The following is a 14,727-nucleotide window of genomic DNA, read 5'->3' as shown; positions in this document are numbered from 1 at the left end:
TCCCCAGAACAAAGGAGAAAGACTCCTGCACTCTTTGGACATTCACAGACAATTACGTTACTACTTGGATAAAACTAAGGCTTTCAGAAACTCTGACCAGCTCTTTGTAGCTTATGCCGCAGGATCACAAGGAAAAGCTATCTGAAAACAGACCATTTCAAAATGGATAGGACATTGCATACGTTTCTGCTACACGCATCATGGGAAACCGGTACCTGCTAGCATTAGGCCCCACTCCACCAGGGCTACAGCTACATCAGCAGCCTTTCTCAGGGGGGGTGCCAAGCAAGGATATTCTGGAAGCTGCAACTTGGAGTTCAGTGCACACCTTCACCAAACGCCATCACTTACCTCTATATTCGAAGACTAGAGCTGGCTTTGCCACTGCAGTTTTGCAGGGCCTACTAGCTTCTTCTAACCCTGTTTAACTCCACCACCCATCTTTAGCTTTGGGATTCTACCCAAGTGTGATGACTGCAGCAGGGTAACACGATGAACATAGTACAGTTTTGTACCTATGTTCACCCTGCTGCTGTCCAGGTTACCCTCCCTCCATCCCCTCTGAACTAGCTGGACTTATCCATACCTTTCTATCCTATACAACCTCTGTGGTGTATTTGCTTGTGACTGAAAGTATTGTTTTATTTTTACTTGTATATTTTTATATAGCAATAAGTATTGCCTACCTGTTGGGGGCACCTGACATCTGGGGCAAGAAAAACTGAAGAAAATGGCGTTGGATGCATCTTATATACCCCTGGCGCACTGACGTCAGGGAGGAAGCGATAGCAACCGACCCAAGACTTTGGAACTCTGGCCGACTGCGGGACCGCCTGACAGCAGGATAACCCAAGTGTGATGACTGCAGCAGGGTGAACACTCTAACATCTACATTTATGGTAGGTACAAAACTGTACTTTCCACATACTGAAATATCACCAGCATACCATGAAACTTCTCAAACAAAAAATATCTTACTTTCCTGCTTGTGCAGAAAATAAAGGATTACAAGAGCTAATGCATTCTGCAAGTCAAGTTACTAAGCACACCTTGCAATGTGGCTTTGACGCCCTAGAAGCATCTTGCCGGGCAGCAGTGGCACCAAGGCAGAAGAGGTCTTAAAAAAGACAGAAGAAAAAGCTAAATCTGTGCAGACAGACATCTTATAGATCCAGCCTCTGAGGTTCGGTAGGCATTGCCCCTCCCAAACACTGGCCCTTTCCTGCCCCCTCCAGGCCAGCTCAGCCCAGACCCAGGGGAAGCAGCCCCAGGGAATGCAGAGATCTAAGCAATGGAGTTCCTCCTCTTCATAAACAGGGAATGCAGAGCCACCCCCTTATGGTAAGAACTTGCAATGACTTTATACCTCCACCCCTTACCTCTGCCCACCTGCTTGTGCCCCTAGGAGGAGAACTCTCCTTCCATGCAAGCAACTGGTCCTCTATTACCAACGACCGATTGGTCCTCAACATAGTGCCCCAGGGTTACAAATTTTATTTCCACACACTGCCAACCCCAAAAGGGTTCCCAGATCTTCCTCCAAACCCGTGGGCAGAGGCCAAAAAGCAAGTCCTTTCCCCGTTCTTCATGACGTCAATACAGCATGTTCCTGCAGAACACATAGGCCAAGGTTTCTATTCCAGACTCTTCCTGGTACTCAGAAAAGAGGGCACCTGGAGCCCAATCCTTGATCTATCCATTCTAAACACCTTTCTGGTGATACCAGAATTCAAAATGCTCACCCTCCAGCAGCTCCTTCCTATGCTTTCCAAGGATGCTTGGTTAGCCACCCTAGACCTAAAAGATGCCTACCTACACATCCCAATCAGGAAATCTTGCAGGAAATATCTATGTTTCAAGGCAGGATCTATGCACTTTCAGTTCTCTGCGCTTCCCTTTGGCTTATCCACTGCTCCGAGAGTTTTCACAAAATGCCTGATTCTAGCCATTGCTTTTTGCAGACAAAGAAATATTAAAATTTACCCCTACTTAGATGATTGCCTGATTCAGACAGGCAGTCAGGAAAAGCTGTTACAGCACCTGACCTTTGTAAAGGACCTATTGACATCCCTGGGGTATACTATCAATGAAAAGAAATCAAAACTAGTCCCCACACAAAAAAAATTGTATTCCTGGGAGCAAGCCTGGGCACAGCATCCCAGAATGGCATTCCTTGCTCCAGAAAAACAAGTCCAACTGACAGGCTACTTCTCTCAACCAACCACCAGAACCCAGTTATCTGCAAGGAAAATCCTACAAGCTCTAGGGTTCATGGCCTCCTGCATTCTACTCATTCTATATGCCAGACTGCATATGAGGAAACTGCAATGGTACCTAAAAAGCCTTTGGTGTCAACACTCAAGTCCTGGAAACTATCATACCAATGATACCTTGTCTAAGGAAAGATTTTCTCACAACCCCTCGCCGTCCAAACCCTCACCACAGATGCATTAGACTATGCCTGGGGTGCACACCTGGACGGCAGGTGCATTCAGGGCCATTGGAGCCCAAATCAAATACATCTGCACATCAACCAAAAAGAGATGCTAGTTGTTCAGCATGCCTTAACAGCTTTCAGACCCCTACTCTCCCCGGGGCCTCTACTGATCAAAACAGACAACACCACAGTGATGTGGTATATCAACAAGCAGGGAGCGACTCACTCTTATCCTCTCTGCAGGCTCGCCATGACCCTTTTGCACATGGCCTCAGCCATGCAGCTACACTTGCTAGCACAGTTCCTGCCAGGCTCCCTAAACTCTGGAAGGCAACTTGAGCAGAAACCTGCTATAGACCCACATGAGTGGCAACTAGACCACAGAACCTTCACCCTTATAACCCAGAAGTGGAGCACCCCGAAGGTGGACCTCTTTGCCTCCCACTCCAATCATCAGCTTAGCAAATTCTGCACTAGGGAACCTCACAGCAAGGCCTGGAAAGTGGATGCTCTATCCTTCCAGTGGGTAAACCTCTCGGTCTATGCATTTCCCCCTCTACCACTCATTTCAGGGGTACTGCTCAAAATAAGGGAGGAAAAACTGAGGGCAGTCGTGATTGCCCCAGACTGGCCATGCCAGCGCTGATACCCACTGCTGCACATCCCGTCACCCCTGCCACCATGGCACCTACCTCAGATCCCAACACTCCTGACCCGAAGGAATGGGGAATTCATGCATCCCCAGTTGCAGACCCTCAACCCGGCAGCCCGGCTTATTCCCTGACCTCTCCTCAAGCTACCAGCCTAAGCAAACAAGTCTTAGATGTTATACGTGAGGCCAGATGCCCTAGCACTAGAAAATCCTATGCTGAAAAGTGGAAAAGGTTTTGCACCTGGATCCAGGCTAAGGGAACCGAAATGGCACAGCCCTCCCTACCTCTCATCCTGGATTACCCAGCAGACCTACTACACAGGGGTCTATCCTTCTCTTCTATTAAAATTCATGCCTCTGCCATCTCTGCTCATTACAGCACAAAGCCACCTCTCTTCTCACATCCTCTTATCAAACGGTTGCTAAGAGGTGCTAACAACTTAATGCCACCCAAAAGAGCTTCTGCCCCAGCTTGAAACCTTAACTTTGTGTTGGAAAAGCTCACTCTACCCCACTTTGAACCTGCAGCTTCAGCAGAGTTAAAATTCCTCTCTTAGAAGACAGCCTTGCTTCTGGCCATCACTTCAGCTAGAAGAGTATCAGAGCTACAAGCACTCATGGCTGTAGAGTCCTTCATCATTTTCCATGCTGACAGGGTCTCCCTCAGGACTTATCCCATCCTTCATGCCTAAAATGGTGTCCAGTGTGGCTCTCAACCAATCTATTCATTTGCCCACCTTTTTCCCTAACCCACAAAACAAGGGGGAAAGGATTTTGCACTCTCTAGATGTGCACAGACAGCTCAGAGTCTATCTGGACAGGACTAAATCTTTTAGAAAAACTGATCAGTTGCTAGTCAGCTTCGCAGCAGGGGCAGAGGGCAAGGCCATATCGAAACAAACAATCTCCAAATGGATAGCAGACTGCATCCATTTCTGCTACAAACAGCATGGGAAAACACCCCCAAAGAGGGTCAGGACACATTCCACCAGGGCAGCCTCCACCTCTGCACCTTTTCTCAGAGGGGTCCCCACCAGAGACATCCTGGAGGCTGCAACATGGACTTCTGTTCATACCTTCACCAAGCATTACCACCTGCCTATATTCTCCAAATCCAGGGCAGGCTTTGCCACCACAGTCTTGCAGGGCATCCTAGCCAGCCCCCAGTCTTCTTGGCTGCCTCCACCTTTTCTTCAGCTTTGGGAATCAACACAAATGTGATGACTATAGCAGTGAAACACGAAGAACATAGTACAGTTGTGTACACTTACCATAAATGTAGATGTTCGAGTGTATTCACTGTTGCAGTCCTGGTCCCCCCTACAACCCCCTTGTCTTTCTTCGTCTCTCCTTACAGGGAATTTTTGGTATTTACTTTCTGCTGGTGGTGTTCTTCCACCATAACCTAGCTTCCTGTTTTGTGGGCTCCTGACAGAGCAAGAAAAACTGATGTAATGGCATCGGCTGCCTGATTTTATACCACTGACGACCTGACGTCAGTCCTGGAGTGACAGCAACCAACGCAGAAATACTAAGCCTCTGGTATTTGGGCCGACTGAGGGCTACCCCTGGCAGGATAACCCAAATGTGATGACTGCAACAGTGAATACACTCTTAGCATCTACACTTTATGGTAAATGTACACAAATGTACTTTTCTTTTCATGGCTGCACTGTTTGTATTGTATTCTTTAAATTTAGTATAAGCTGTCAGTTTATGCTATTGTATTTTTACTTTGTATAGGTAGCTTCTCATGTTGAAGAAGGACCTTCTCGCCTTATCCACTTTGTATTAATAAACTAAATAAACAAGTCTTAATAAAATCTGTTAATGTAAAGATGGTAGATGCATATGGGACAAATACCTCTACTGCCGTTACTCTATTTCTTTTTTTTACTTTTCATCTGTTGTCTCTGAATATTCAGTTTATTTATGTTAATGTTTTTATTATTATAATGTTTAATTTGGATTTCGCACTTGTAACACTTGTAATATTTTTACATTTAGCAGTGGTGCATTTACTTTCATTAATTTTCCAAAATGCTTTTCAGCTTAATTTACTTTGTGAACAGGTAGACTTTTACAAGGTGTCATGTTGTATGTAAACATTTCAGTTTAGTCTAACTTGTGTTGGCAGGAAGGAGAAAGATGCAAGCGAGGATAAGAATGACATTAAGTTGTTGGAAAAGGAACTGGAGTACATAAATTACATTATTTATGCATCTGGAGGCAAGTTATCTAAGAGAGAAATCGACAGCCATGTAAGTACAATTTTAGTGTGTAATGTGTACAGGCTTTTAGTATCAGCTGTTTGCTCTTTTTTTTTTTTTAAACACTGCTTTGATCATGAGCAGCACACCGGTACATTATTAGCACAAAGGATTAAGGCTATGAGCTATTAATGAGCTGCTCAAACTCCATTTGACATCCTTTGGATTCTAAACAACTCATTTAACCAGACGGTGCTCTTGAGAAGTAGAGATTGCTTCTTTCCGTTTGATTATATTTTTGTGTGTTTTTGTTATGCTGAATGCATTTGTTTATGTATTCATTTACTGTGTATATTTATGTTTTACAGTGTCTGGGTACAGCCACTTAAACTCAGACTTGCACTTGGGAACTTGGTCTAGGTTCCTCAGTGGTCTCCCAGATAGTATGCCTAGTAACTGTGTATGAAACAACATGCAAAACTATCAAAGTATAAACAGTTAGTGTTTATCCATTACAGCAAATGATGTTTTGGTTCGTTTCCTTCTGTATGGAGCCTACATGTCTTTCATTTGTCTGTATGGGCTTTTGCTGCCAGATCTTCTTTCCTCCCCATCCTGAGCACATGATACGAGTGAATTGGTGGTCTTCCAAGTTGTCCAGAGGTGCACTGTGTGTGTGTGTGTGTGTGTGTGTGTGTGTGTGTGTGTGTGTGTGTGTGTGTGTGTGTGTGTGTGTGTATCCTGTGGTGAACTGGCATCCTCACCAGTAATACTTACTTCCTTGTCTTATATCAGTAAGTGCTGGGACAGGCTGTAACTACCCCTCATTTATGAATATAATAAAGTAGTTATCTGAGAAAATACATGTTTTAATAATTATGTATGTATAGCCATAGAAAACTACAGACTGGTTTGTTTGTTCTGCTGATTTCTAGACACTGGGACCCTTAACAGTAAAATATGATGTCAGTCATGAGGTTTACTGCTGTTATAATTCATTATTCATGGGAATTAGCCCCATGTCAGCATCCACCCTTCTGGCTTAACTTGGAAAACTTTCAAACGTTTCAAGGGCAGAACTAAACTCTTTCCCTCGCCCACTATATCAATTTGATGCTGATCTAAAAGGGAGAGGAGCCACCATCATTTGCAGATCTTTTTTGCCACAACAATGCAATCAGTCATCTTAATGTAGATCTTTTTAGGTACAACTTCCAGTGAATGTGTACCCAGTTTGAAAACTTTTATTTTAATTGATATTACTGTTGTGATTAATATTTTTTTTACAGTAGACCAGATTTTTTATGAAGTTAGACAACTTCTTAGGGAAAACGTTGCTAAAAATATATTTGCAGAAGACCGATTCTGTCTAAGGATCCTTACTTGCAGAACATTTTTTTTTGACCTGGGGAAGGCCACCAGGCTTCCTCCTGAGAGAATTGCACTGCCCTCTACAAAAAGAGCTTCATCGTGGAGTGTGGATAGTCTATAGACGTTTCTCAAGCATAAGAATCTCTTGACACTAAATTAGGTGTCATCTGCTCAATAGATGAACTCTGTGAGTGGTAAAACAGTGGAATATCCCTGCAGAAGGATCACAGAACTATGAACCAAGATGGTTCATAGGTACCTACTGGCCTATTAATCTGTGAGGATCATTAGAAGCCTATTCTTGTATTCCAGTGGTAGTTTTTAGTGTTGTGTTTTGTGCATGAATAACCCAGATTGAGCAGACTTAAGTATATGTTGGGTTATTACTTATTTCCTATTTCTGTAATGGACATTGGTGGCAAGCAAGGGTGAATTTATAGTTTCCTATCCAGTCATCCAAATTTTATATGAATAAAGTAGGAGTGGAATGTGGTTCCATAAGAATGGTATTCTTTGTGATACATATCTGTCCCTCTAACTTGTTCTGTTTATGTTGCAAATTAGATCAAGATACCTTGATCTGTTTATGGACTTGTGAATGTGTGATAGGTCTGATTAGGATAGAGTCTGTTGAGGCTCTATATGCAAGGCAGACATCATCTATTAGTAACCTGTATGATACTGAGAAGTGGGACAAAGCTTTGAGATAGCATGCATGCTTTATGATTTAGGCTCTTGATTTTTTTTTAGTAAGAGAGGATTGTGGTTGTTCCAGTTGTGCCAGCTGTTTAGACAAGTACATACTGAATGGAGTATTATAGTCCGTGATCAGCCTAATGAGAGGCAAATACAGTGGAATGATTACATTCTATGACTTGCATTAGATATAAGCTGTGCAATGAAAAAGGATTTCCTTGCAGTTGTGGAAATGTGATGATTGATGACAGTACATTATCAACATAGATTCCCGACTATAGAACCATGGACGGAGCAGCGGTGCAGCGGTAGCATTGTCGCCTCACAGCAAGAGGTTCTCCAGTTCAATTCTCGGCTGGGGTGGGGTGTGGCTGTGCGGAGTCTGTATGTCTTCCCTGCGTTCATGTGGGTTTCCTCTGGGTTCTCCAGTTTTCTCCCACGTTACAAAGACATGCGTCTGGAGCATTTCTCCCCGGACCTCCTCTGAAAATTAGCTCGTTCCAAGTCGGATTTTCCCAGTTAACAAATGTTAAATAAATAAATAAAATCTACTTTCAGGGGTGTGTTGTCATTGTTACAAGGGTGGTCCTCCTTGCTGAAGGATACTATTGTACAGTTTTTTTTTAATTTAGTTTTATTCCATTGTTTTGACACTAGTATTTGTTTGGAAAGGGACATAGTGGAGCATTTTCATGTCCTCTGCAGAATTTGTTTGCTGCAGTCCTCTGCAAACCTGGTCATTCATAGTCTGTTGACGTTTGCTTTGACCCTCAAGAAGTAAATGCTAGAAAAGAATGACTCAAAGACTGAATCTTGGGCTACATTAGTAGTGACAGGTCTTTTTGTGGAAGTAGAGCTGTCCATCCTAATTTCTTGGGTTCTGTTTTTGAGCCAGTTTGCTATCCTAGTGAGTTATATAAGGGTTTACATTCAACTTGGTGAGCGTCTCTGTGATGCCTGAAGGTGGGATGGTGTGAAATGGCTCTCTGAGGTCTAGATATGCAGTGCGTACTGATTTGCCCTCCTCTATTTCTTCAGTAACCTTCTCAAAGAGTTCAACCAGATTAAGTACGCAGGATCTCCCCTTGACAAATCCAAGCTGGCTTGGGTGAAGAGTTTGTAGATTGCCTATGTATTAACTTTATCATGATCCTTTCCAGAGCCTTGCAGATGAGACTGGTCAGATTTATGGATCAATAATTACCTGGGTGAGTTGATTTCCCCACACTTGTGCCACAGAATGGCTGTTGTTCTCCTCTATTCATCCATTACAAAGCCTGTTTGGATGTAATGGAATTAAAAAAACATCATGTGGTCTAAAAAGTCTGAAGTTGATTTTTTTTTTTCTTAAGAATATGGAGACAACTTTAAAAAAATAATAATTCCTATCCATTTTCAAGCACAACTTAGATCTATGGATGAGAAACAGAAGATTTATCCCACGACTACCCCCTGGACTGCATATGGACAGATGCAGCTCCTAATTGTTGTATCCCATGCATGGGTCCCTTGAAATTCTCTATGGTATGATCCCAGTTATTCTCATTAGGGGTAATATATAATTATCAACAATGGGATGGTTAATACCAGTCTATAACCAAATAGGATAGGTTATTTCAAGCACAAAATGGGAAATCGGCTACGCTTAAAATAGCACCCAAAGGGCAGCTATTTACCTGTGACCCAACGAGATACCATCACCTTTTGGAAGTGCATTAGGCCTGAACTTCTAGTAAGTATTAAAGCCCTGAAGTGATGGAGTTTTTTCATTGGTCTTCTCCATGTGATGCTTATATCCGTGTTTTGCAGAGTGAAGAGTGCTTGCAGGGAGTGGAGTTTTTTTGTTAAGGAGCCTAGCACTGGACAGCAGTACCTTTGTTTATCCAGATTCTGATTTGTTATGCTGGAGGCTTTAGGAGACTGACGTTGCCTAAAAAAGTACTATGTGGGTGGACAAAGATTTAGCCAGTATACAAAAGCTTTGGAAGGTAGATGCTAGCCATCTTTAGCAAAGCAGTTAAGATGGGCTGCCATCTCCTCCCATGCTGATATATACTGTACCCTCTTTGAATGATACCAGAAGCCAACCCAATTGTTGAAGTCAATAATCTTTTGTTCATATTGCAGCATCATTCATGGTAATGGTAGAATGCTGCTCAGGGCTTGGTTCATACTGGCCTCAGACACATATTCCGACAGCTCTGTCATGTTTCTTGTCACATAGTCCAGGGAGGTGCATCTCAAGTCATGTACAACCACATGCACTATGACTGTGTCACATGTATACTTGTGGTGCAAGGACTTGACTGCATGTATGATGTGGCTTATCTGGGCACCCTTTCCTTGCACAGCCTGGTGAGTGATGCATCCATGTCTCTCACTATGGAGTCACATATAACTAGAATATTTAATTGTGTAGATGTTGACATTTTGGGCTTTTGGCTTGAGATAATGTGGTTCTTGGATGTTTGCTTCATATGTACTACCTGTGTTGTGTGTTTGTGAGGTTGCTGAGCATGCTTGTTACTTGTGTACATTTAGAAGGCCTTTGTAGTTAAGGTAGGTTATTTTTAAAAGCTTGAGCATATGTAGGTCTGTGTGTTTGATGTGAGCTATATGTGACTGGTTTAACATGCTGTTGTGTGATACTTAAAATCTTTTTCTTGTTTGTAGTGGCTCGGTCTGAAAGTTTTGCTCTCAGTAACGTTAAAATCTATTATACGCATTGTCCGTTTAAGTAGCAGGTGGTTGTTGGAAAACGTGAAGCAATTGCTGCATTGTCTTTGAATGCCCATTTCAATCACACTAGTTCCAGAGATCGTTGGAAAATGCACATCTGTGGTCTAGATGCTAACAGTGCTGCTAAAAGGAGAATATCACCAATCAGGTTAGGAGTAAATTTACTGGAGTGCTATATGTCTAAAAGAAAACAATCCAAGTCCGCACATGAAGAACACACACAACACACAAGAAACACACAACCCACACTATCTGTTTGGGCAGCTACTAAGCAAAGTGTTTCAACTTGTAGTTATGGTATTTGATTTGGGGTATAAGTGTGGATAGACAAGCTTTGGGTTGAGCACCAACACCATGTATGTGATTAATATGTCTGTACTAGCTACGAGATCATCCTTAGACATGCAATGGTGTACTGCTACTTTGTGATTTATAAGGTTATAAGTGAAAGACTGACTTGACTAAGATTCCTAAGAGAGGCAATTAGGGATATAGACAATAGGCAAGAGGGGGCTGAAATTTATTGGAGAAAACTGGCAAAGGAACTAAGGTATTAGGAGTAAATAACTAGAGGGAAAGATGGTATAATAGGAAGACACCAAGAATGTTTTTGGACTGCAGGTTGGATATTGCCTTCCCTATCAAGGATTGATATCCGGGTACAGGCAAAAAGAAAGAAATAGGGGTCCTAAATGAAAGACCAGCACTGGTAGAGTTTTTAATAGAATATAGAAAAGAAGCTGCCATTAAAAAGGGAATCATTAGTAAAGCATATAAAATATTGCATCAAAACTGTATGAATTAATCGGAGGAGGTTAGAAAGGATTGAGAAGAGACTGGATAAGCAATTCACAAATAAACAATTGGAGGATATATGTATGTATCCCAAATATGCAACACAATCAAGAAGCTTAAGGATTTTTGCTTGGAAATGTTTACAAGTTGACTCCAGAGAATTTTTCCTCAGACCGCAAATGTTGGAGGTGTGATGGGGAAGAAAGAGTCAATTGGGAACATATTTTCTGAGATTGTGGTGATTTGACAAACTTAAATAATTCCCTGCAGGATGCACTGTCATCTCTAGCCAGTGATGTCTACCCCTTAGAAACAGCATTAAATTAATACCTGCTGTTGAATAATCCGTACTGCTCTCAGCAATTCTAGACTGATTAGAAAGCCAACAGAAGCTGTACTTTGAAGTAAAAAGTAAATACAAGACTGTAAAAAAGTGCAAAGTTATGAGTGAAATAGTTTTATTAGCAGTATGGGGTGCAATATAGCAAGTTCGCAAAAAAAATGATGTGGCACACTTAGTGAACAAAATGGAGGATCAAATACATAAGTAGCAGGAGACCGAGTGGAAAAAAGTTGTAAAATCACAGGAACACTTCAACTACAAGAAATACCAGAAAATTTATAAATGGCCAGGATGCATTTTAAAACACAAAAGCAGCAATTGTATTCATGCAGACAGTGGACAATGTGTAAAATTCAATAAAATAAGCAATGAATACTGAAATTCACCAATATGAATTTAAGTGCAACAATATGATTTTTTTAGTTAATATTTGCAGCTAGTCTCAAAAGTCCCCCAAATTTTTCTCTTAACACTTGTGATTAGCTTGCTTTCCAGGATTCTTGGGAAAAGATGGAAAAAGCAAAAACAGTTACTGGCTAAAGTGAGAATCCATAATGACCTCATCAGTCCCACAGAGAGATGAGGATGTCTGTCTCATTAAGGCATTACTTTATCTGCCTCTGGTCCCATGGCTTGTTACAGTTTTATCCCCACATATGTTAGCCCTTTAGAGGTACTCACTGCAGTTATGTCCATTGCTTCCAGCCATGCCTGTTCAGGAGTGAGAGAGACCAGGTAAGGTACATAAGTTCTTGGCTCTAGTGACTGATGTCTGTCCTGCACATCAGTAGGTCCTTGCTGTCCTAATGAGATACTCTGAAAGTTTTAGTTTTCATTTTGGATTCTAGGCAGATTTTTTTTCCACTTAAAAAAAACTGCTCTGTCTGCAGTGCCCTTTTTCCTGAGGAAAGACCAGTAGCTCACCGCTTGTGAATACTGTGTTGCTTTTAGTGAAAAATAACTTTTCTTTGAGCCCTTAACCTTCAAATTTTTTCAAGCTTAATTTCTTGGTATTGATGAAAAGGGCATCTGCTCCTTCTCCAGGGCATCTGCTCCTTCTCCATTGGGTTAGCTATCTTCAAGTAGCCAGAAGCAAAATATATCTATGAGTAAAGAGTGCAGGGATAGGTGGATGGAGTTTAACAGCTTATTTAACAAAAAAAAAATCAGTAGGAATAAAGCAAGAGGTCTTACTGACCTTTTAAACATCTTTATTAAATTTTTCTCTTAAGACATAGGCACACACATTAATAGAAAATAAAACAAACCATGTTGATGTTTTTTCATGCATTATACATAACATATGATCTGATGTCGTCAATCTTCATTTATCCTTGACATTCTGTTCCAACTCTCAGAACCGGCTCAGCCATTATAACATCTCGCGAGAACAAAAAACTCTCAAGCTAAGTCCCTACCCAGAATGCCCCTCTCTAGATTAGATTACCTCCTATCTCATTTGATACTCTTAATACTTAAGAAGCATCAGCCAAACTCTGTTTAAGCTAAGTGTACATTATTTTTGATTATTTGAACCTTTTTTTCTACCCAGTTAACTTTCTTCTTCTGTTTTGCACTTCGGTGTTGTTGCCTACCATTGTTGGTAGCTTTTCCTGTTACACTGTAGTCTGATATTTCCTTTGGTGAGCAAGTGTACTGTTACCTTTTTATCTCGTGGTATCTGTTTTACCATCATTGCTAGCTCTATCCTTTTTACCCTCATCTCTTGGTATTTCTGGCCTACCGTTGTTGGTAGCTTATTCCCCCCCCCCCCTTTCACTTTCTTCTTCTTTCTTGTGTGTGCGTGTGTGCGTGTGTGCGTGTGTGCGTGTGTGCGTGTGTGTGTTTGTGTGTGTGTGTGTAGCTAGTGTGAGTGTCTTCTGCTGTTGATTTTTTTACCAGTCAAGATGACAGATAAAAGTAAAGGAACAACTGGCTTTAAACAGTGATGTGGTTGTGGAAGAAAAATGCCCAATTTTAATGGGCATTCTACTTGTGTTTACTGCTTGGGACTGGCACATTTACAAGAGGATTGTGCTGTTTGTCAAGCTTTTAGCCACCAGGCCCTTGTAGAAAGAAAGAACAAATTAATGTGCTTCTATTCCTATGTTGCAGTATTCTTAGTGTGGGATTCTCCGCCTCGGTCAACCCGAACGTCCGCTCCTATACAAAATCTTAAGCCTAGTTACTGCAGGTGCATGGAATGTCGCACGTAGGGCCATAAACCAGAGCCCTTAAGTGTGATGTCTGCACGCACAGACCTCAGAACATTTCGGCCGCAGTTGACCGTCACATCAATCGGTTTGCTGTACTACTTTCAAGACGTCTAAAATCTAAGTATCCCATTGAGGATTTTGTTTTCTTTCACTTGCTTGAGCTTGGTTTGCTGTCACCCCCCCCCCCCATTAGCCAATGTCCGCTAAGAAGAGTAGATGCCAATGCGGGCGACAGATTCTGCATAAGGACACTCATGACCATTGCGTATTTTGCCTATGCCGAGAACAAGACCATACCTCTTCCCCTATTTGTCAATCCTTTGTGCTGAAGATGCTCAGAAGCTGTCTGGCCACCTTTAATCTGTACCTAGAAAACCAGAGGCTTAAAAAATTAGTGCTCAGGATAGATCCCAAGTTGGCCGCCCCAGTGGAACCACCACAGAAAAAGGCCAATATGCCAAGGCCTAGTACTTCTGCCACTCTGACTTTGGACATTCCGCCAACTTCCAGTTTAGGGGTTGAGGGATGTCTGTTAGAGCAGTTTACTTCGCCGACTCCCCTCGAGAAAGCTGCTTTAGAAGTAATGGCTGGCATGGCCATGGAAGCAGCTGAGACGTCAGTCCCTACCGTTCTTGAGGGGGAACCATCCACCGCCAGATGACTGACTGGGAATGCCATTACCTGAACCTCCAGCTCCCATCCAAACCCCACAAACTAGGCCTTCCCCTAGGACTACTCCTTTAAAAAGGAAGCAGAAAATTAAACCCCTCCCTCCTCCAAGGGAGTTCCTGACTGGCAATCTTTCACCAACTCCTTGATGCAGGCCTTCATAGCCCTTAGGCCCACAGCCTGTTCACCCTCCACCATTCCTCTTCTCAGCCCTAGACCTGCCTGAGCTTCTTCTATCCACCTTCTCGCTTCCCGTGAAGGAGAAGAACAGGAGGATGTTCATCGTGTTTCACTGTTGCAGTCATGACTGTAGGGTTCTCCCCTGCCGGCAGGCAGCCCTCGGTCGGCCAGAATCCCAAAGTCTGGGTCCGGCGTCGGCTGTTCAACCATGCTCCCTGATGTCAGAGCGCTAGGAGTATAAAGCTGGCAGCCGACGCCATCTTCTCCAGTCTTTCTTGCTGTGCGGTGATAGTTCGCAAGTGCCGGTCGGCTGACTCCTGACGAATTTTTCTGATATACTTCGGTCCGAAGACTTTCTTCTCCACTCAAAGCTAAGTACCCGTTGGAAACTTTTTCTTGCTCCACTCCGATGTCAGAAA

General features: G+C 42.6%; 1 protein-coding gene across 1 annotated transcript in view; it reads left to right on the top strand.

The window, feature by feature from the left end:
* Nucleotides 1–14,727, top strand: part of BRD7 (bromodomain containing 7) — a gene marked incomplete in the record, with an annotated part of 891,907 nt that overhangs the window by 403,063 nt on the left and 474,117 nt on the right. The window contains 1 exon segment of the mRNA XM_044081983.1: nucleotides 5,227–5,350. Within this exon segment, the coding sequence (XP_043937918.1) occupies nucleotides 5,227–5,350 (124 nt within the window).

Source organism: Protopterus annectens, chromosome 8.part1, assembly GCF_019279795.1.
Source record: "Protopterus annectens isolate FY-2018-M chromosome 8.part1, PAN1.0, whole genome shotgun sequence".
NCBI classification, from domain to species: Eukaryota; Metazoa; Chordata; order Ceratodontiformes; family Protopteridae; genus Protopterus; species Protopterus annectens.
Note: the sequence above shows the minus strand (reverse complement) of the source record. Positions and strands in the feature narration are given on the sequence as shown.